The 14,988-nt window shown below is 37.1% G+C and overlaps 3 protein-coding genes across 5 annotated transcripts; 2 read left to right on the forward strand and 1 right to left on the reverse strand.

The window, feature by feature from the left end:
- The first annotated feature begins 1,072 nt into the window (after positions 1-1,072).
- On the forward strand, positions 1,073-7,060 carry LOC114716311 (ATP-dependent zinc metalloprotease FTSH 10, mitochondrial). The gene is made up of 8 exons (XM_028901295.1): positions 1,073-1,432; positions 1,527-1,752; positions 1,902-1,973; positions 2,578-2,717; positions 3,467-3,943; positions 4,103-4,870; positions 5,861-6,088; positions 6,313-7,060. The coding sequence occupies exons 1-8, from the start codon at positions 1,382-1,384 to the stop codon at positions 6,802-6,804; spliced, it is 2,454 nt and encodes an 817-aa protein (XP_028757128.1). The 5' UTR covers positions 1,073-1,381; the 3' UTR covers positions 6,805-7,060.
- A 1,553-nt stretch (positions 7,061-8,613) lies between these two features.
- On the forward strand, positions 8,614-11,816 carry LOC114716314 (uncharacterized protein C24B11.05). Of its 3 annotated transcripts, none has more exons than XM_028901299.1 (9): positions 8,614-8,709; positions 9,636-9,721; positions 9,813-9,878; positions 9,982-10,079; positions 10,170-10,207; positions 10,315-10,402; positions 10,553-10,837; positions 11,037-11,102; positions 11,278-11,816. In XM_028901299.1, the coding sequence occupies exons 2-9, from the start codon at positions 9,661-9,663 to the stop codon at positions 11,431-11,433; spliced, it is 858 nt and encodes a 285-aa protein (XP_028757132.1). In that variant the 5' UTR covers positions 8,614-8,709; positions 9,636-9,660; the 3' UTR covers positions 11,434-11,816. The 3 variants fall into 3 exon arrangements, with proteins under 3 accessions (XP_028757132.1, XP_028757133.1, XP_028757134.1); XM_028901300.1 differs by lacking the exon at positions 8,614-8,709 and adding an exon at positions 8,832-8,991; XM_028901301.1 differs by lacking the exon at positions 8,614-8,709 and adding an exon at positions 8,832-8,991 and having other exon boundaries at positions 9,643-9,721.
- A 595-nt stretch (positions 11,817-12,411) lies between these two features.
- On the reverse strand, positions 12,412-13,778 carry LOC114716316 (universal stress protein PHOS32). The gene is made up of 4 exons (XM_028901303.1): positions 13,447-13,778; positions 13,261-13,370; positions 13,069-13,187; positions 12,412-12,852 (listed from the first exon to the last, which is right to left on the reverse strand). Exons 1-4 carry the CDS (start codon positions 13,619-13,621, stop codon positions 12,762-12,764), a joined length of 495 nt encoding a protein of 164 aa, XP_028757136.1. The 5' UTR covers positions 13,622-13,778; the 3' UTR covers positions 12,412-12,761.
- Positions 13,779-14,988: the final 1,210 nt, after the last annotated feature.

Raw genomic sequence — 14,988 nt, forward strand, 5'->3', positions numbered from 1 at the left:
AATGGTTTCTTGAAACAATCAAATTAATTTAAAGTCCCAATAAACCTCATTACAAAGATTTTACTTGTTTAATTATTAACTTATCCTTTTCTTTTCTTTTTTTAAATATGCATTGACAAGTAGAAGAGCAGTTGTTAGCAACTTAAGGTATAACGATTAATAACTATCACGATAGGTATTGATAACTCATGTATTATATTTTTGTAATGCGCTGGAAAAATATGTTGTTAATACATAAAATAATTAAATAAGTAAAATTTTTTACAATGAGGTTTCTTAAAACCTCAAATTAATTTAATAATTTTAAAAGATTTTTATTTTTTATTTTTTTGAGTGAGATGTTATTGTAATTTTTAAAAAAATTGCAAATAAAAACCCTCAAATGTGTAAAATTGTGATTTAGGACTCTGAATTTGAAAAATACAAAATGAGGACTCGGTCCCACTTTTGTAAATATGAAATGTGGGTCTGAAATGCCCTTCAGCCAAATGACAAGTTGATTATGAGAAATGACAAGTTCACTTTAGCGAATGACCAACTTTCAGTGGATCAAATCACAACTTGACCGAGGGTATGCTAAATGATGAGTTGACTATAGGAAATGACAGGTTCACTTTAGTGAATGACAATTTCAGTAGACCAAATCATAATTTGATTGAAGGGCATTTCAGATATTTCACCCACATTTCATATTTATAAAAATCAAATTGGGTCCTTATTTGTTATTTTTCAAATTTAAAATCCCAAGTGGCAATTTTACATATTTGAGGGTTTTTATTTGCAATTTCGCCAAAAAAATATCTGAGCTATAGGAAAAAAATAGCGAAGCGCGGACGGGATCCATCATCCACGGGCCTGCTTGGCTGCCAAGTTTGTTTATGAACCGACGTAGTGACATCGTCCGCCTCAGGAATTTTCCCATAAAGAGAACAGCGGCATATATCTATTTAGGCTGAGTTTATTGAAAATATAAGAGCTTAACTATATTTAAATCCAGCTTAGCGAGTAAAATTGATACGAAATATCAATAATCAAATATTAAACAATTATCCTGAGGAGAAAAAGAAAAAGGAACTTCTCCCTTGTGAGCTCAACTTGCTCCTTTTCCGACTCGCGCTTCTCTCCCTATAAACGGAACCCTTGGCGAATGAACGGCGATAATAATCTCCGTCGCCTTCTGAAACTCGAACCTTGATTTATTTTATTTTTTTTCCCATTTTTATCACCCTACAAGCTGTTTTCTTTTTGAATTTCTTATCCCCAACGTTATTTTCCAGATATTTTTTTTCTGCTTCAGATCTACCGTTTTTCACTGCTTGCTCGGATAAATTTCAAGATACCATAACGTTCCCGTTGTTTGTCTGCATAAGACTTTCGGACGATGATCTTTTCAAGGATCAGCCGCTCCCTTTCGCGTTCTACTTGTTCTAAAGTAAGCTGCTTTTCTCATCTCTTCTTGATTATTTGAATGCGGTATGATTGATTAATTGTAAATAAATTCACTTTATTTCCCCTTTGGATGCCAGACTTTGCTGTATGGCGATGGGACCCGAACCGCCCTGAACCGTCTCATACCGCCCAGAACGCAAGCTCATTACTGTGGAGAAGAAGGGGGATTGGGGATTTTGAGGGGTTATTCAGTTTTAGCTGGCGCTCGCAAATCCTTCGTTTCCAGTTTGGCTGATGTTAGATATCTTTTCGCTAACCCTAGACATTACCGGCTTTACTCTAGTGAAGGCCCAAAGAAAAAGAGTAAGGATTTACTCATATTTTAGGCTGGTTAAATTACTAAACTATTGTGTACTATCAGACTATGAAATTTCTTCTATTAGTTTTGTCACCTTATCTTAACTCCTACAGGTATTATTTTTTACGTTCTAATCATTTCATATTTTCGGTAGATTATGAGAACTTTTACCCGAAAGAAAAGAAGGAAAGTCCAAAGGGAAGTGAGCAAAAATCTGAGTCTAAAGGTAAAATCTTATACTCATGACTCTATCAATTCAAGCTGTAGACCTTGTTTTCCTATAAAACAAGAGGGTTTAATTGCAAAGTGTTCAGAATCGATCAATATGTTGTAAAATATAAAATTTATAGTATAATATTCATAAATTTAGAACAGCGTAATTCATTGCGCAGTAGTACAATATTCAGAGACCACCTAGTTGGTGGCTGTAACTAATGGCAAATTTGGTGGGAGGCCGTAATTGTATACCTGATTCGTATTTAGGTTAGGACGTTGGAGTTGAAGGAGTGAGGCCGGCCGGTAGTCGGGGTTTTCGGTTAGGCTTTCTTGTCCACAGGATAGACTTTCGCAGGCTTGAGTTTTCCAATTGATGGTAAAATGGAAAACAAAGTAGGATCCTTCTTGTCTTCTAGGGAGGATCTAATTTGAATTGTTTTGAGAGGGCTAAATTTTATCTTCTCCAACTACGCTGTACAAGACTACAAGTGTAGCGTAATTGAGTGATTTTGGGTTTTGGAGTCATTTTCTGTTTATCTTACGTCTGCTGTCCAATTTTTCTTATGATAGGAGGGATAACCACTTTAACACTTGGATTCTCTGTCTGATTTCAGATGAATCGAATACGAACACAGATGACCATGGAAATTTTAATGAAACCTTCATTAAGCAATTTCAAAGTCTATTGACCCCTTTATTGGTGATTGGGCTATTTCTCTCATCGTTTTCTCTTGGTCCCCATGAACAGCAAGAGGTTAGCCTGTCGTTGATCATTCTACATCTGAAATGGTTTGCATATGTGTTTGTGTATTGGGTCAGCTATCTAATTGCCATGGATGAGTTATAACTGGTCACAATTGGGAGTTTTATGCACCTTTTTATTGTTAAGCCATATTGTAGCTTTCTGAATTGGCTTTTACATCTTCTGCAGTGTGGAAAGAATGAAAAAAGAACTTGTGAAAATGAGACCACTATTCTGTATTGTGTCCGTATTACCATTAACTGGTGGGATCTTCCAGTTTTTATGTGTGCCTTTTTCTGTAGACTTCTTTTTTTGCGTGCTTGTTTTTTCTAAGTAAATAGATAAACTAAAATTCTTACTAATCATACGAACAGTTTTCCCTCCAAGGCACTTCTTATTTGAGCTGCCTTTGTGACCTAAAACTTTTTCCAACCTCCTATCTTCTAGATGAGTTCTTTTTTTTCCATTTTTTACTTAGATTAATGATCTACAAAATTAGCTTGCTACTATGGAATAGTATTAATATTATTACTATGGTTAATTTATTTTCATCCCTTTACTTCAGTCTTGTTACAAACTCTGTTGTAGCGCCTTCCTGTAGGTACTTTCGTTCTTGATTGTGTGAATGGTGTCTTTGCATGATTAACCAAACAGATACTAGCAATAGAATGTCTGTTCATTTGTCTTGATGTAAATTATTTCTTTTACTCCTTTCACTATATTCTCTTTGCTGATGTGGACTATAATTTGGCGTTTGGCAGATAAGCTTTCAAGAGTTCAAAAATAAGCTTTTGGAACCAGGATTAGTGGATCATATTGTAGTTTCAAATAAATCAGTTGCTAAAGTATATGTAAGGAATTCTCCTGGCAATCGAACAGATGGTGATCTTGTACAAGGGCCTGCCCCTCCTACTGTTGGGGGAGCTGGCAGCCATTACAAGTACTACTTCAATATTGGAAGCGTTGAGTCTTTTGAGGAAAAGTTAGAGGAGGCTCAGGAAGCACTAGGCATTGACCCTCATAACTATGTTCCTGTTACATACGTCTCTGAAATGGTTTGGCACCATGAATTAATGAGGTTTGCTCCAACAATATTGCTTTTGGGATCTCTCCTTTATATGGGAAGGAGAATGCAAGGTGGACTTGGTGTTGGTGGTAATGGCAGTAAGGGTGCCCGTGGAATATTCAACATTGGAAAAGCCCATGTTACTAAATTTGATAAAAATTCCAAGAACAAGGTTGGTATGCATGTTGCATACAGTTTTACTTGCTTCCTTTATTTCTTTATTTCCTGTTTCATTATTATTTCTTTTAGGGAGAAGGGGTTGCAGGGAATGACTTAGCAAATAACTTTGTTCAACGGGCAACTTTTGAAACTATTCTTCTTCTTTATTTAGGTCTATTTTAAAGATGTTGCTGGATGTGATGAGGCTAAGCAAGAAATTATGGAGTTTGTCCATTTCCTCAAGAATCCAAAAAAGTATGAAGAATTGGGGGCAAAAATTCCAAAAGGCGCTCTTCTAGTTGGTCCTCCTGGCACAGGGAAAACACTTCTAGCAAAAGCCACTGCTGGGGAATCTGGTGTTCCATTTCTCTCTATTTCTGGTTCTGATTTCATGGAGATGTTTGTTGGGGTCGGACCATCTAGGGTGAGAAATTTGTTTCAAGAAGCAAGGCAGTGTGCACCCAGTATAATATTTATTGATGAAATTGATGCTATTGGTCGAGCAAGGGGGCGTGGAGGTTTATCCGGTGCCAATGATGAGCGTGAAAGTACTTTAAATCAATTGTTGGTTGAAATGGATGGGTTTGGAACCACTTCTGGGGTGGTTGTGCTTGCTGGCACAAATAGACCTGATATTTTAGACAAAGCTCTGCTTAGACCTGGCCGATTTGACCGCCAGATTGCCATTGATAAACCTGATATTAAAGGCCGCAATCAAATATTCCAAATCTATCTGAAAAAGATCAAGCTTGACCAAGCACCTTCATATTATTCAGAGAGGCTCGCAGCCCTTACTCCTGGATTTGCTGGAGCAGACATTGCTAATGTGTGCAATGAAGCTGCTCTGATTGCTGCAAGATATGAGGTAACGGAAGTCGCAATGAAACACTTTGAGGCAGCCATTGATCGGATCATTGGTGGGTTGGAGAAGAAGAACAGGGTATGTATTTTGAAAGTTTTATGCCTATCAATATTAGGAAGACGTGGGAGGTATATCATGGGTTGTAGCCTGCTACATTTATTTTTACTTTATTTTTTAAGCTTGATTGTTGTGGGGGCTGGAATGATGCATTCATTTGTCAAAATTAACTGTGAATTGACAGTGAAGTTGTTATGGAAAGTAAAGAAATAGGAGAGAGAAAGAGAAAAGAGAGAGGGAAAAGAGTAATAAAAACAGAGAAGAATTAGAGAAGAGTAGAAGACCAAGCGAAACCGAATAATTTCTAATCACATTTCAAAACTGATTTACAAAGAATGGCAAATACTTATGTATAAGCAAAAGCTCTAATAGATATAAATCTAAGTAAATATCCTAATATTATCTAAATATATTATCTAGATATCCTAATCTATCCAAATCCTAACTCCTAATAATATTATATAAATCCTATCAATCCTATTTAAATATTTCTTATTTATAATTATAATTACATAACAGAAGTCTACCTAAAATGTTGCTTAAATTTTTAAGCAAGTGAAACATAGTATTGACATTGTTCATTTTGTGATACTTACCGTTATATGTGGTGATTTATTGTTGTTATTGGCAAGTAGACTTTTCCTTAGAGCTATAGATTTCTTAAATTAGTATTAGTTTATATTTTGCTACATTTAATCTTTTTTTTTTTTTGGGAGGATATGACAATTTTCATTATCACATTTTATACCACATCAGTATATTGATTCTTTGCATTATGTGGCTTTAGAAACTGGTCTCTGTCAACTCACATCCTAATCCTATTACCTTATATGGGAAAACTGAGAAGCAACTTTTTTACTTTCTGTGGAAAAATTTGTCTCGGGAAACAAGAATTTCACAGTATACTTACTAGCTAAAGCTGGCCTTAATGGGCAACTATATTGTTAACTAAGGCTTCCGTCTATCTGTTTCAATCAGTGAGGATAATTCTGATACAAGATTTTCAACCAGGTAATAAGCAAGCTTGAAAGACGCACTGTTGCATACCATGAATCAGGCCATGCCGTTGCTGGGTGGTTCTTGGAACATGCAGAGCCGCTATTGAAGGTAACTATAGTTCCTCGTGGCACAGCTGCTCTTGGGTTTGCCCAGTATGTTCCGAACGAGAACCTTCTGATGACAAAGGAGCAGCTTTTTGATATGACTTGCATGACCCTTGGTGGTAGGGCTGCTGAACAGGTAGCTTTCAGCTTTGTAACTCTGTCTCGATTTTTGGTTTTTGTTCTACTTAAAGAATATCGGTGATATGTGTATGCGTGGAATTTTTTCTGGCTAAGTACTGTGCTGTGCCATTGACGTTCCTTATATTCCCTAAACAGCTCTGGGATAAAGAAGTAGAAGACTGCTTTGTGCAATTTTAATTATAATTATGGTAACGATGGTTTTTACTCCCGTGACTGCAGGTTCTCCTGGGGAAAATCTCAACAGGAGCACAAAATGACTTGGAGAAAGTGACTAAGATGACGTATGCACAAGTAGCAGTGTATGGCTTTAGCGAAAAAGTGGGCCTGCTTTCTTTCCCTCCCAGAGAAGACACGTTTGAGATGTCAAAACCATACAGCAGCAAGACTGCTGCTATGATTGACGCGGAAGTGCGAGAATGGATAGGTAAAGCATACGAACGTACTGTGCAGCTGGTCGAGGAACACAAGGAGCACGTGGCTGAAATAGCCGAGTTATTGCTGGAGAAGGAAGTACTGCACCAGGATGATTTGGTCCGAGTCCTGGGGAAGCGGCCATTCCAGACAGGTGAAGTCACCAATTATGATCGATTCAAGCAAGGTTTTGAAGAGGAAGGGGAAAAGATTGTGGAACAGAGCTCAAGCCCGGTGAGTGGTAATGGGCCAGAAGACGAGGAGGGTTCTTCTTTACAGCCTCAGGTTGTTCCTTCATAACCAACCGGGGGCGTTTGTTGATGGGAATTGTACATGAATGAGTAATGACTGTCTTGTTGGAATGAATATTATTTGACTGACCTTACTTCGGGGCAAAGTTGTATAATACGGGCTCAAATAAATTATCATTTTGCATGCGCGGCTATGCCTTAGCCCTAGCCCTTAAGCCACCTCTGGCTTGGTTTTGCTGTTTCCTGCAGTGTACAAAGATGGCAATGGATTTGACGCTAGAAGCTGAAAGCCCACATTTTAATTTCATTTTACGAGGTCATCGTCGTTTTCATTTATAAATTATAACTCAAGTCGTCACTCCCGATCTCTGCGTCGGTGAATGGTGTTCATCAAGATCTCTCTCTATCCACCGTCGTCCCTTTGGGTTGTCTCCCAGTTGTAATTGCTTCGATTTTTTTCCTTTAGTTTTTTTTCCAAGAGGGCAACACCTGTGCCTAATTAACTTCCGAAAGATTCTTAGCGCAAAAGGATCTTGCACTGCAAGATAGCACCTCCTGTCCTACCGGAGGTGTTATATGGTTTTAATTTTGGGATATTGTCGGTGTACAAATTTCATGAGTAAATTGCTAGGAGATAGATCCACTAGACTGTTTTTGTTGTATATTCGTGTTATATTCACCTCATACTATTCATTCTTGATCTTATCCTTATTCAGAAGCCTTATTTACCAGACAATTATGTGGGGACATTTCCATAGGCTAGTTAGTTTTTTTTTTTAATGAAAAAGTAATTTATTCCTCGTAAAAAAGTATTTTTGACAGATTTTAGAATGTTTGTTTAAACCTAGGAATTATTTGAACCTTAAAAAATAAAAATAAAAATTATGATTATTTTGAAGTGGTGTTAAACAAAAATAATCAGCTGGCATACGGAGAACATTGATAAATACGCGGTTTTCTGAGCTGTGATACTAGAGCAAAATGTTAAAATACTACATATAAAAGGTTGAGTGGTTCATCCAAAAGAAGAAAAGGATTAATAGTTGTTAATTATAGAAATGCTTATGACTGCTGAATAATTTAAATAGGGTTGCCGGCTTCATAATTAGCTTATGAGTTGAAATCCCTTTCCATAATACATAATTAATTATTCCTTAATTCATTCAGTTAAATCCAGTAGTTATAATATGGGCAAAAAAATTAATATGGCATTTGATTTTGATAATAATTAATGTTAATACATATATAAAAAAAACTAAATGTAACATGGCAACTAATTGACGTGTTATAATTGTTTTGGCTGGACTCCATATTTAAACAATCATAATTCTTTCCATCAAAACTACAACTTGTTAATTATATACTACTTATCCTAAATATAAGAGCCACTTGATTAATATGAGTAGATTAAGAAAGTAAGTTAAGTTAGTTTTTTGTTATAAATATGTATTATTTTTTTTAAATTATACTTGCTAATCAAGTTTATTAGCTAATACTACCATTATTAAAAGGATTGTCTTGGAAAAAATAAATGAATATAAGAAATAAAATGTATTAGGATCTTATATTTAAAATTAAAATAAAAATCCAACAATATTTATATCAAGTACTGCAGGTAGTACTTAGGTTCCACGGTTAAAATGACTTGTAAATAATATATTTATTAATTTACAGAGCTTTTACAAATATACAATTATATTTTTTATTACTTTCTCGCGTATATAAATCTCATGTATCTTTTATTATGCTCTCGCTTCTTTTCTTTTTTTTTTGCGCCAGAAATTCCCGCTACTCCCCAATTTTTTTTTTATTTTTTAGTCAAATAAGACGCAAATGAAAGGGAAAGCAGTCGAACTTGGGGAGATGGCGATGGTTGGGCGGCATCATTGAAGACGAACAAAGTGGAAAAGTGTGCTCCAAATCTCAGTTCTGTGGCACGCTGGCACTAGTTTAGGTAGACTCATTATGTAATTTGTGTGTGGGTGTGTGTATTTTTTTTTTTAATGTTTGCTTCTGGATTTGGGTCCCGTTAATGTCGTTAATTCTCTCCCTCCGTCGGTCTCTCTTTGGACCCGTTGCCTTGAATTTAAAGCCATCAACGCCCTTTCTATTTGTAGTTTAAACTTTAAACTACTCCTAACCCTTGGCATTTATAATTTCACTTCCCCATTTTCTCCTTCTTCTTCTTTATCAGCGTACTCATAGTTTCAGCTTTTGATTTCCTCTTCTAATCGCTGTAAGTTTGTTTCTATTTGTTTATTATGCATCATCTGCCATCACTTGATCTGCCTTATATCTGCTTTAGCGCGCTGGGTTTGCGTTTCTTTCCCGTTTTTCCCCCATCGCTTGCCTTGCGCATATATTCCCGTTCAATTTCAAGGTTTTAACATTTCGGTTAGTGATTTTGGGCGTTGGATCCGTCTCCTTTACAATCTGGCCCCCCCAAAAAAAAACCTTTACAATGGTGTTTCATAAATCAGTCACTGTGCCTGCGTTTGTCTAGTTGATCACTTTTCAAGATCTCTCTTTTTTTCCCCCTTTTTGTGTGTGTGTTTGGGGGGGGGTGTTTGTTTTTGTTTTTACGTTCTTATTTTCCCTCGGGCGTGTGTTGTTGATGCATTGATGTTGAACTGCTTGTGGATCATTTTAGATTCTTTTTGAATTTTAATATTATTAATGCCCTAAAATGGCCTCCATTCGACAACCCTCCACCATGATTCGCAATTTATCTGCACTTTCGTTATGTGCATTTTGGTCAGTGATTTTATATCAGTTGAGTTTAATGTAAAGATTTGGTTCATGACAATTTTACACAATATTGTTGATATTTGGGCGATTATTTCTTCTTACATGATGTTCACATGTTTTTTTCCTCCCCAGTTTGCAGCCTTCCGAGGAAGTTGAAATGGAAAACGGGAATCAGTACCAGGAAGTTTCAAACCTGAAATATGATTGTCTTCTATTTGGTAAGCTTTCACACTGGCTTGTAAATCGTTATCATTTGCAAGCTTGATTGTCCTGGCCAAGTTATTTATAACATGCTTTCATTACTTTCAGATCTTGATGACACCCTTTACCCTCTGAGCTCTGGCTTGGCGGTGCACGTGAGAAAAAATATTCAAGGTACGGACATATCACTCTGGGCCTCAAATATGTGAGAATGTGCATGACGGGATCTTGAGGATTGGGTGTGGAATCATGAATCGTCATTGGATGTATGGCACAGATTACATGCTTGAAAAGCTTGGAATAGAGGAGACCAGACTTCCTGAATTGAACGTTTCATTATATAAAACTTATGGGACAACTATGGCTGGTCTCAGGGTATGTGATGCACGTAAATGAAAGTATTTTATTTATCTGTAGACTGCTTAGTATGAACTAATCAGTCATCTTTCCTCTACCTCCCGCCAGGCTATTGGGTATGACTTCGACTACGATGATTTCCATAGGTAACGGTACTGTTATATCTATTTAGTTTAGCTTGGCCTTTTATTTTGTGAAGTTGAAAAACCATGTGAAATGGAAATAGGCTTCTAATATTGTTCTTGTTGAACAGTTTTGTTCATGGGAGATTGCCATATGATACGCTGAAACCTGACCCTGTTCTCAGGGGCGTATTGCTAAGCCTGCCACTTCGGAAAATTGTTAGTTCACTTGTTCTTCGTTAAATTATGCGCACTGCATTGGCACTCTTTCTTTTTTTGGCGTCTCTCGCCTATGGCAGAAAATTGAACGTGAAATGTCTTTACATTATGATATATCTATATGTTTTTCAATTTTGTTTTCCCTTTTAGGTTTTTACTAACTCAGACGAAGGTCATGCTGTTAGAGTGCTCCATAGACTTGGATTGGACGAATGCTTTGAAAAAGTTATAAGCTTTGAGACGCTGAATCCCCCCAACTACGACCATCCTCATGGTGATGAAGATGGCAACAAATCTGCAACATTTGATTTTTACGAGTGTATGCGCCAGCCTCATTCTGATATGGTGCTACCGAAGACCCCAGTTGTCTGCAAACCATTTGAAGGTGCATTTGAACGGGTTTTCGAGATGGCCAATATCAACCCTCAGAGAACAGTAAGATCAACTCTTTCCGTCAACATTTTGGTCATATATTTTCTACAATCTTTCTGACTAATCACTGTCATCTGGATCTGGATCTTGTTTTATGTATTGGTCGACGTTCCTTTTCATCCTAGTATTGACCATTGTTTCTCATCATGATGCTCCACGTGAGAAATGCCATCATTAATTTTTTTCCCTTTGCTGCTTTCAGTTGTTCTTTGATGACAGTGTCCGCAATTTACAGACAGCAAAACGCTTGGGCCTCCACACGGTCTTGGTCAGTACGCTTTCTTCTTTCATTGTTGCTTGAAAATTTCATGAATTACCTGTTAGTACTTGTAGTGACATCCTTGCTAGATGTAAATGTGTAGTAGAATTGGGAAATTTGAAGCGCGAATATGAGATGGTGATCGGTATGTATCTCAGCGCCACAATTTGAAATTATGATGCAGGTGGGTACTTCCCTTCGGACCACAGGAGTGGATCATGCATTAGAGAGCATTCATAATATTAGGGAGGCGTTTCCGGAGCTCTGGGAGGCCGATGAGGAGCATGAAAGGGTCAGGTGCTCAAGAAAGGTTGCAATGGAGACATCAGTAGTAGCTTAGCATGAAAGGGTCAGGTGCTGTGGCATCAATATATCGTTGTTAAGATGAATTAGAAAACCGATACCAATATCTGGTTTTTATAGTAATGAAACTATCATCGTACATGCGATAAGGTTGCAATTTTGTGTCAAGTATTTATTCGGTGATATAGTGAAAACTAGCATATGAGAATTTTCTCTCCCCAGCCTTTGCCTGCTGTATTGGTCTTTCGTTATATCTCCTCTTAGCTGCAAAGAGGGGGGGGGGGGGAACTAGCATATTGACATGCCAGATACTGATCTCATCATAAGTACGAGCGATGAGACTGTTTTAAGTCTGAAGGACCTAAATGTAGCTTTTGAGCAGATCTGAATGATAAGTTTTTACGGAAGTTGCTCCTGTAATTTTAAGTCGGTTAATGACGAGGACTCTTGTACTTAGTCCTCACCCTCTTTTGTTCTGTGTTTAATATTCATATATCCCAACTCTGGGATTGAAGCGGGTGTGTGTGCCGCTGGCGGGTAGAGAGAGGCGAATTGTGAGAATAAAAGAAGCTGTTGTTGGGGATCGAACCTGCGACACTCAAGAATTCTCGCCACCATACAACTTAACTCGCTGCTGGTCCGAGCGTAATCATCTTGTTCGATAATTGGCGGACTTTTTAATACGTGGGCAGGGCCTCTCGCAAAACTGAACTAGCTCTGAAAATTACTTTTTTTTATACAATCTCTGGAATCTGAAACTGCTTCTCCTTAACGGGAAGCCAATGGCGGACTGGATTCTCGTCACTTATTGCCTCAGAGTCGCTACGGCGGCTAAAGCCGTCGGCGAGAATATTGTAATTGATGCTTTTCTGTTCAAGAATTTGAGGAGTCGAACTTAATATGGCCGCTCGTCTATTTTGTGCTGGCAACCCTTATTATCTGCATTGGGAGGCTTTTTACTTCTGCCACTCGATGGATGATTTGGTAAAGGAAAAGCGATTATGGAATTTTGCGCTTCTAAACATGCAGGCAAATGGGCTAAACACAACTACTATAAACATAATAATACTATCACTCATGGTGACAGAGTCCAGCATAAAGTTTTCATTATAAGCTGAACTTTGGATGAGCTAACCACTTTAAGAGGCACCCTTGACACTGTATACACTAAACATGATGCTTTTAGCACACCCTTAATTCACCTCCCGTGTTCATATATATACATATATCTAGAAATAGAGCCATATATCGGTTATGATGCACGATAAGGATAACCTGGGCCAAGACGAATAGGACAGAGCATTCTCATTTCTTCAGATGGCACTCCCATTTCCATTTGCTCAATCTAAATTCTGGTACGAGAGATCAGAAGCCAGAAGGCCACGAGTCTTTAACAACTGTCACGGGGCAAGTGGCGTTCGCGGTAACATAGCTGGTCACACTCCCCAGCAAAACCCTATATGTAGTACAGTTCGATAAATAAAAACGAATGGATTAAAATGTTAGCATTTTGCCATGAAACAATTGAATTTGACTGTTTGACAGGGTCGAGCCTATATTGTTAGTTGACGTCAATACATGTAGCTTATTCATTCGTGTCAAACAGCCAAAGGAACAAGAGAATGAAGATTGACATATTCCAAACGGAAAGGTGAAGAAAAAACTACAGTACCTTTGAATGAGACCCAGGCCTCTGCTACCCATGACCAAAACGTCAAGCTTCAAATCCCCGACGGACTCGCAGATCCTCTCTCTCGCATCCCCCCAGTATAGCTTTGCCACCACCGTCACCTGTAACCAAATTCGATCAATCTCTTTGAATCAAATTCTCAATCCATGAAAAGGAAGAGGCAGGGAGAGAGACCTGCTTCTCTCTGCAAGCAGTGTCGAGCAGATCCAATATCTCATCATCGGTCTCCACTTCATAATTGCTCATCACCTCCTTATCACGAAACTCTGACATAGGGATCAGAGCTGAAATTGCAAGATCCCCCTCGTTATAACGATCTTAGAGATTCAAGCAAGCAAGCAAGGAAAGCCGAGAACTTACGAGAACCAGTGGTGGACCAGAGAAGATTTCGGGATTCATCGCCTTGCGAAGGCTTGACGTGGATGATGAGTAAGGTATCACCCTTGACTAGCAGGTTGTCGATGCCCCATTTCAGAGCCATCTTGCTTCCCTTTGAGAAATCCAGGGCAACTCCTATTTTCCTGTTATTCGCCATCTATCTTCTATCTACACAGGACGATTCACACGCTTCGGAAGAAGAGAATTGAGCTTTATTTCACGGTTCTTGGATGTTGACGGATCAGCTAGCAGAAAAGGAGCACAACATAAAATTTTAGCCATACAGGAAGGTTTTTCACTCTGTTGGAAAGAAGCATTTACCAGAGTCAGTGTCTAATGAGAGTCCTTGTAGTCATCTCTCTTATTTGGAATGAACATGCCTCTTCCATCACATCAAGAAAATTAGGAAACTTATCATACAGGATAAGACTGCCATCGTGGAGTACACTTACAAAAATGTAAAGAATGTTGCACGTTGGCTCGCACACCAAGCAGGTAAATGAGTAATAGTGACAACATTATAATCTTCAACGATCCTCATTATTTTTTTCCACCAAAATTTTCCGTGCCTTTGATGTTCTGGGAGAGAAACAACCTTCTCGGCCCTGAAAACTTTTTCTCCTCTCGAAAAAGAACTTGCAACGCTGTTTTAGACACTGCTTACCGTTTTTATTATAAGTTCTAATTAATTAATTTAAAAAGATTAAAAAAATTAGTTAAATTCGTTATTTATGGTAAATAGATACTGTCTTTCTTAAAATGTCCTATTAATCATCTGTGTTTGAATTACAAATTGATAATAATCCTTTAACATATACAATGACTATAGAGATTACTTTAAGGTAAAATGAATAAATATTAGAAACAAAGTGGATTAAGATCTTATATTCATAATCAAATTAAAAGTCAAACTAACTTTTATATTAAGAATTAAAGATAATATTAAATTAATTACATCTTAAGTATGTGTGTTGTTTTTTTTTTGCAAATATTTTTTTAATTACTTATATTGAATTTTTTTTAATTGAAACTCCTTAAGCACAGATTGTTCGAATTTTAATTTTAGGATGCTTTTTCTGAGTAAGATCTTCAATTAAATTTTACTTGGGTAAACTTATAATATACTCATTGAAATACGCAGAAAGAAAATATTATGTCAATTTTTAATATAAGAGTTAGTTTGATTTTTAATTTGGTCTCAAATATAAGACCCTGATTATTTTGTTTAGTTTAACTTTTAATTTGGTTTCAAATATAAGACCCTAATTACTTTCTCTTCAATATTTATTGATTTCGTCTTCAAGTAATCTCTATAGTAATAGCATCCCTTAGTGAGTTACTATCGATTTCTAACTAATTTGATAAGGACATTTAAGAAAGATAATATTTTTTTTACCACAAATAACTAATTTTTTAAATTTTTTTAAATTAGTTAACCAATTGTTATATTAAAGACTAGAGATAGTATTCCCCCTTCTGCACGCCTAATTTCTATTTGACCACCCCTCTGTCCAAGCTTAGGAA

This window comes from Neltuma alba, unplaced genomic scaffold, assembly GCF_004799145.2.
Source record: "Neltuma alba isolate B1F8T4 unplaced genomic scaffold, ASM479914v2 tig00011650_pilon, whole genome shotgun sequence".
Taxonomy (NCBI): Eukaryota; Viridiplantae; Streptophyta; class Magnoliopsida; order Fabales; family Fabaceae; genus Neltuma; species Neltuma alba.

Bases quoted from the DNA above. Each gene is read 5' to 3' on its own strand.
- LOC114716311 (XM_028901295.1), top strand. From the start codon at position 1,382: ATGATCTTTTCAAGGATCAGCCGCTCCCTTTCGCGTTCTACTTGTTCT. The intron at 1,433-1,526 runs GTAAGCTGCTTT...TTTGGATGCCAG, and splicing joins CGCGTTCTACTTGTTCTAAA to ACTTTGCTGTATGGCGATGG. The intron at 3,944-4,102 runs GTTGGTATGCAT...TTCTTTATTTAG, and splicing joins ATAAAAATTCCAAGAACAAG to GTCTATTTTAAAGATGTTGC.
- LOC114716314 (XM_028901299.1), top strand. From the start codon at position 9,661: ATGGAAAACGGGAATCAGTACCAGGAAGTTTCAAACCTGAAATATGAT. The intron at 9,722-9,812 runs GTAAGCTTTCAC...CATTACTTTCAG, and splicing joins ATATGATTGTCTTCTATTTG to ATCTTGATGACACCCTTTAC. The intron at 9,879-9,981 runs GTACGGACATAT...TGTATGGCACAG, and splicing joins CGTGAGAAAAAATATTCAAG to ATTACATGCTTGAAAAGCTT.
- LOC114716316 (XM_028901303.1), bottom strand. From the start codon at position 13,621: ATGGCGAATAACAGGAAAATAGGAGTTGCCCTGGATTTCTCAAAGGGA. The intron at 13,371-13,446 runs GTAAGTTCTCGG...TTGCAATTTCAG, and splicing joins CTGGTCCACCACTGGTTCTC to CTCTGATCCCTATGTCAGAG. The intron at 12,853-13,068 runs GTACTGTAGTTT...TACTACATATAG, and splicing joins GGCCTGGGTCTCATTCAAAG to GGTTTTGCTGGGGAGTGTGA.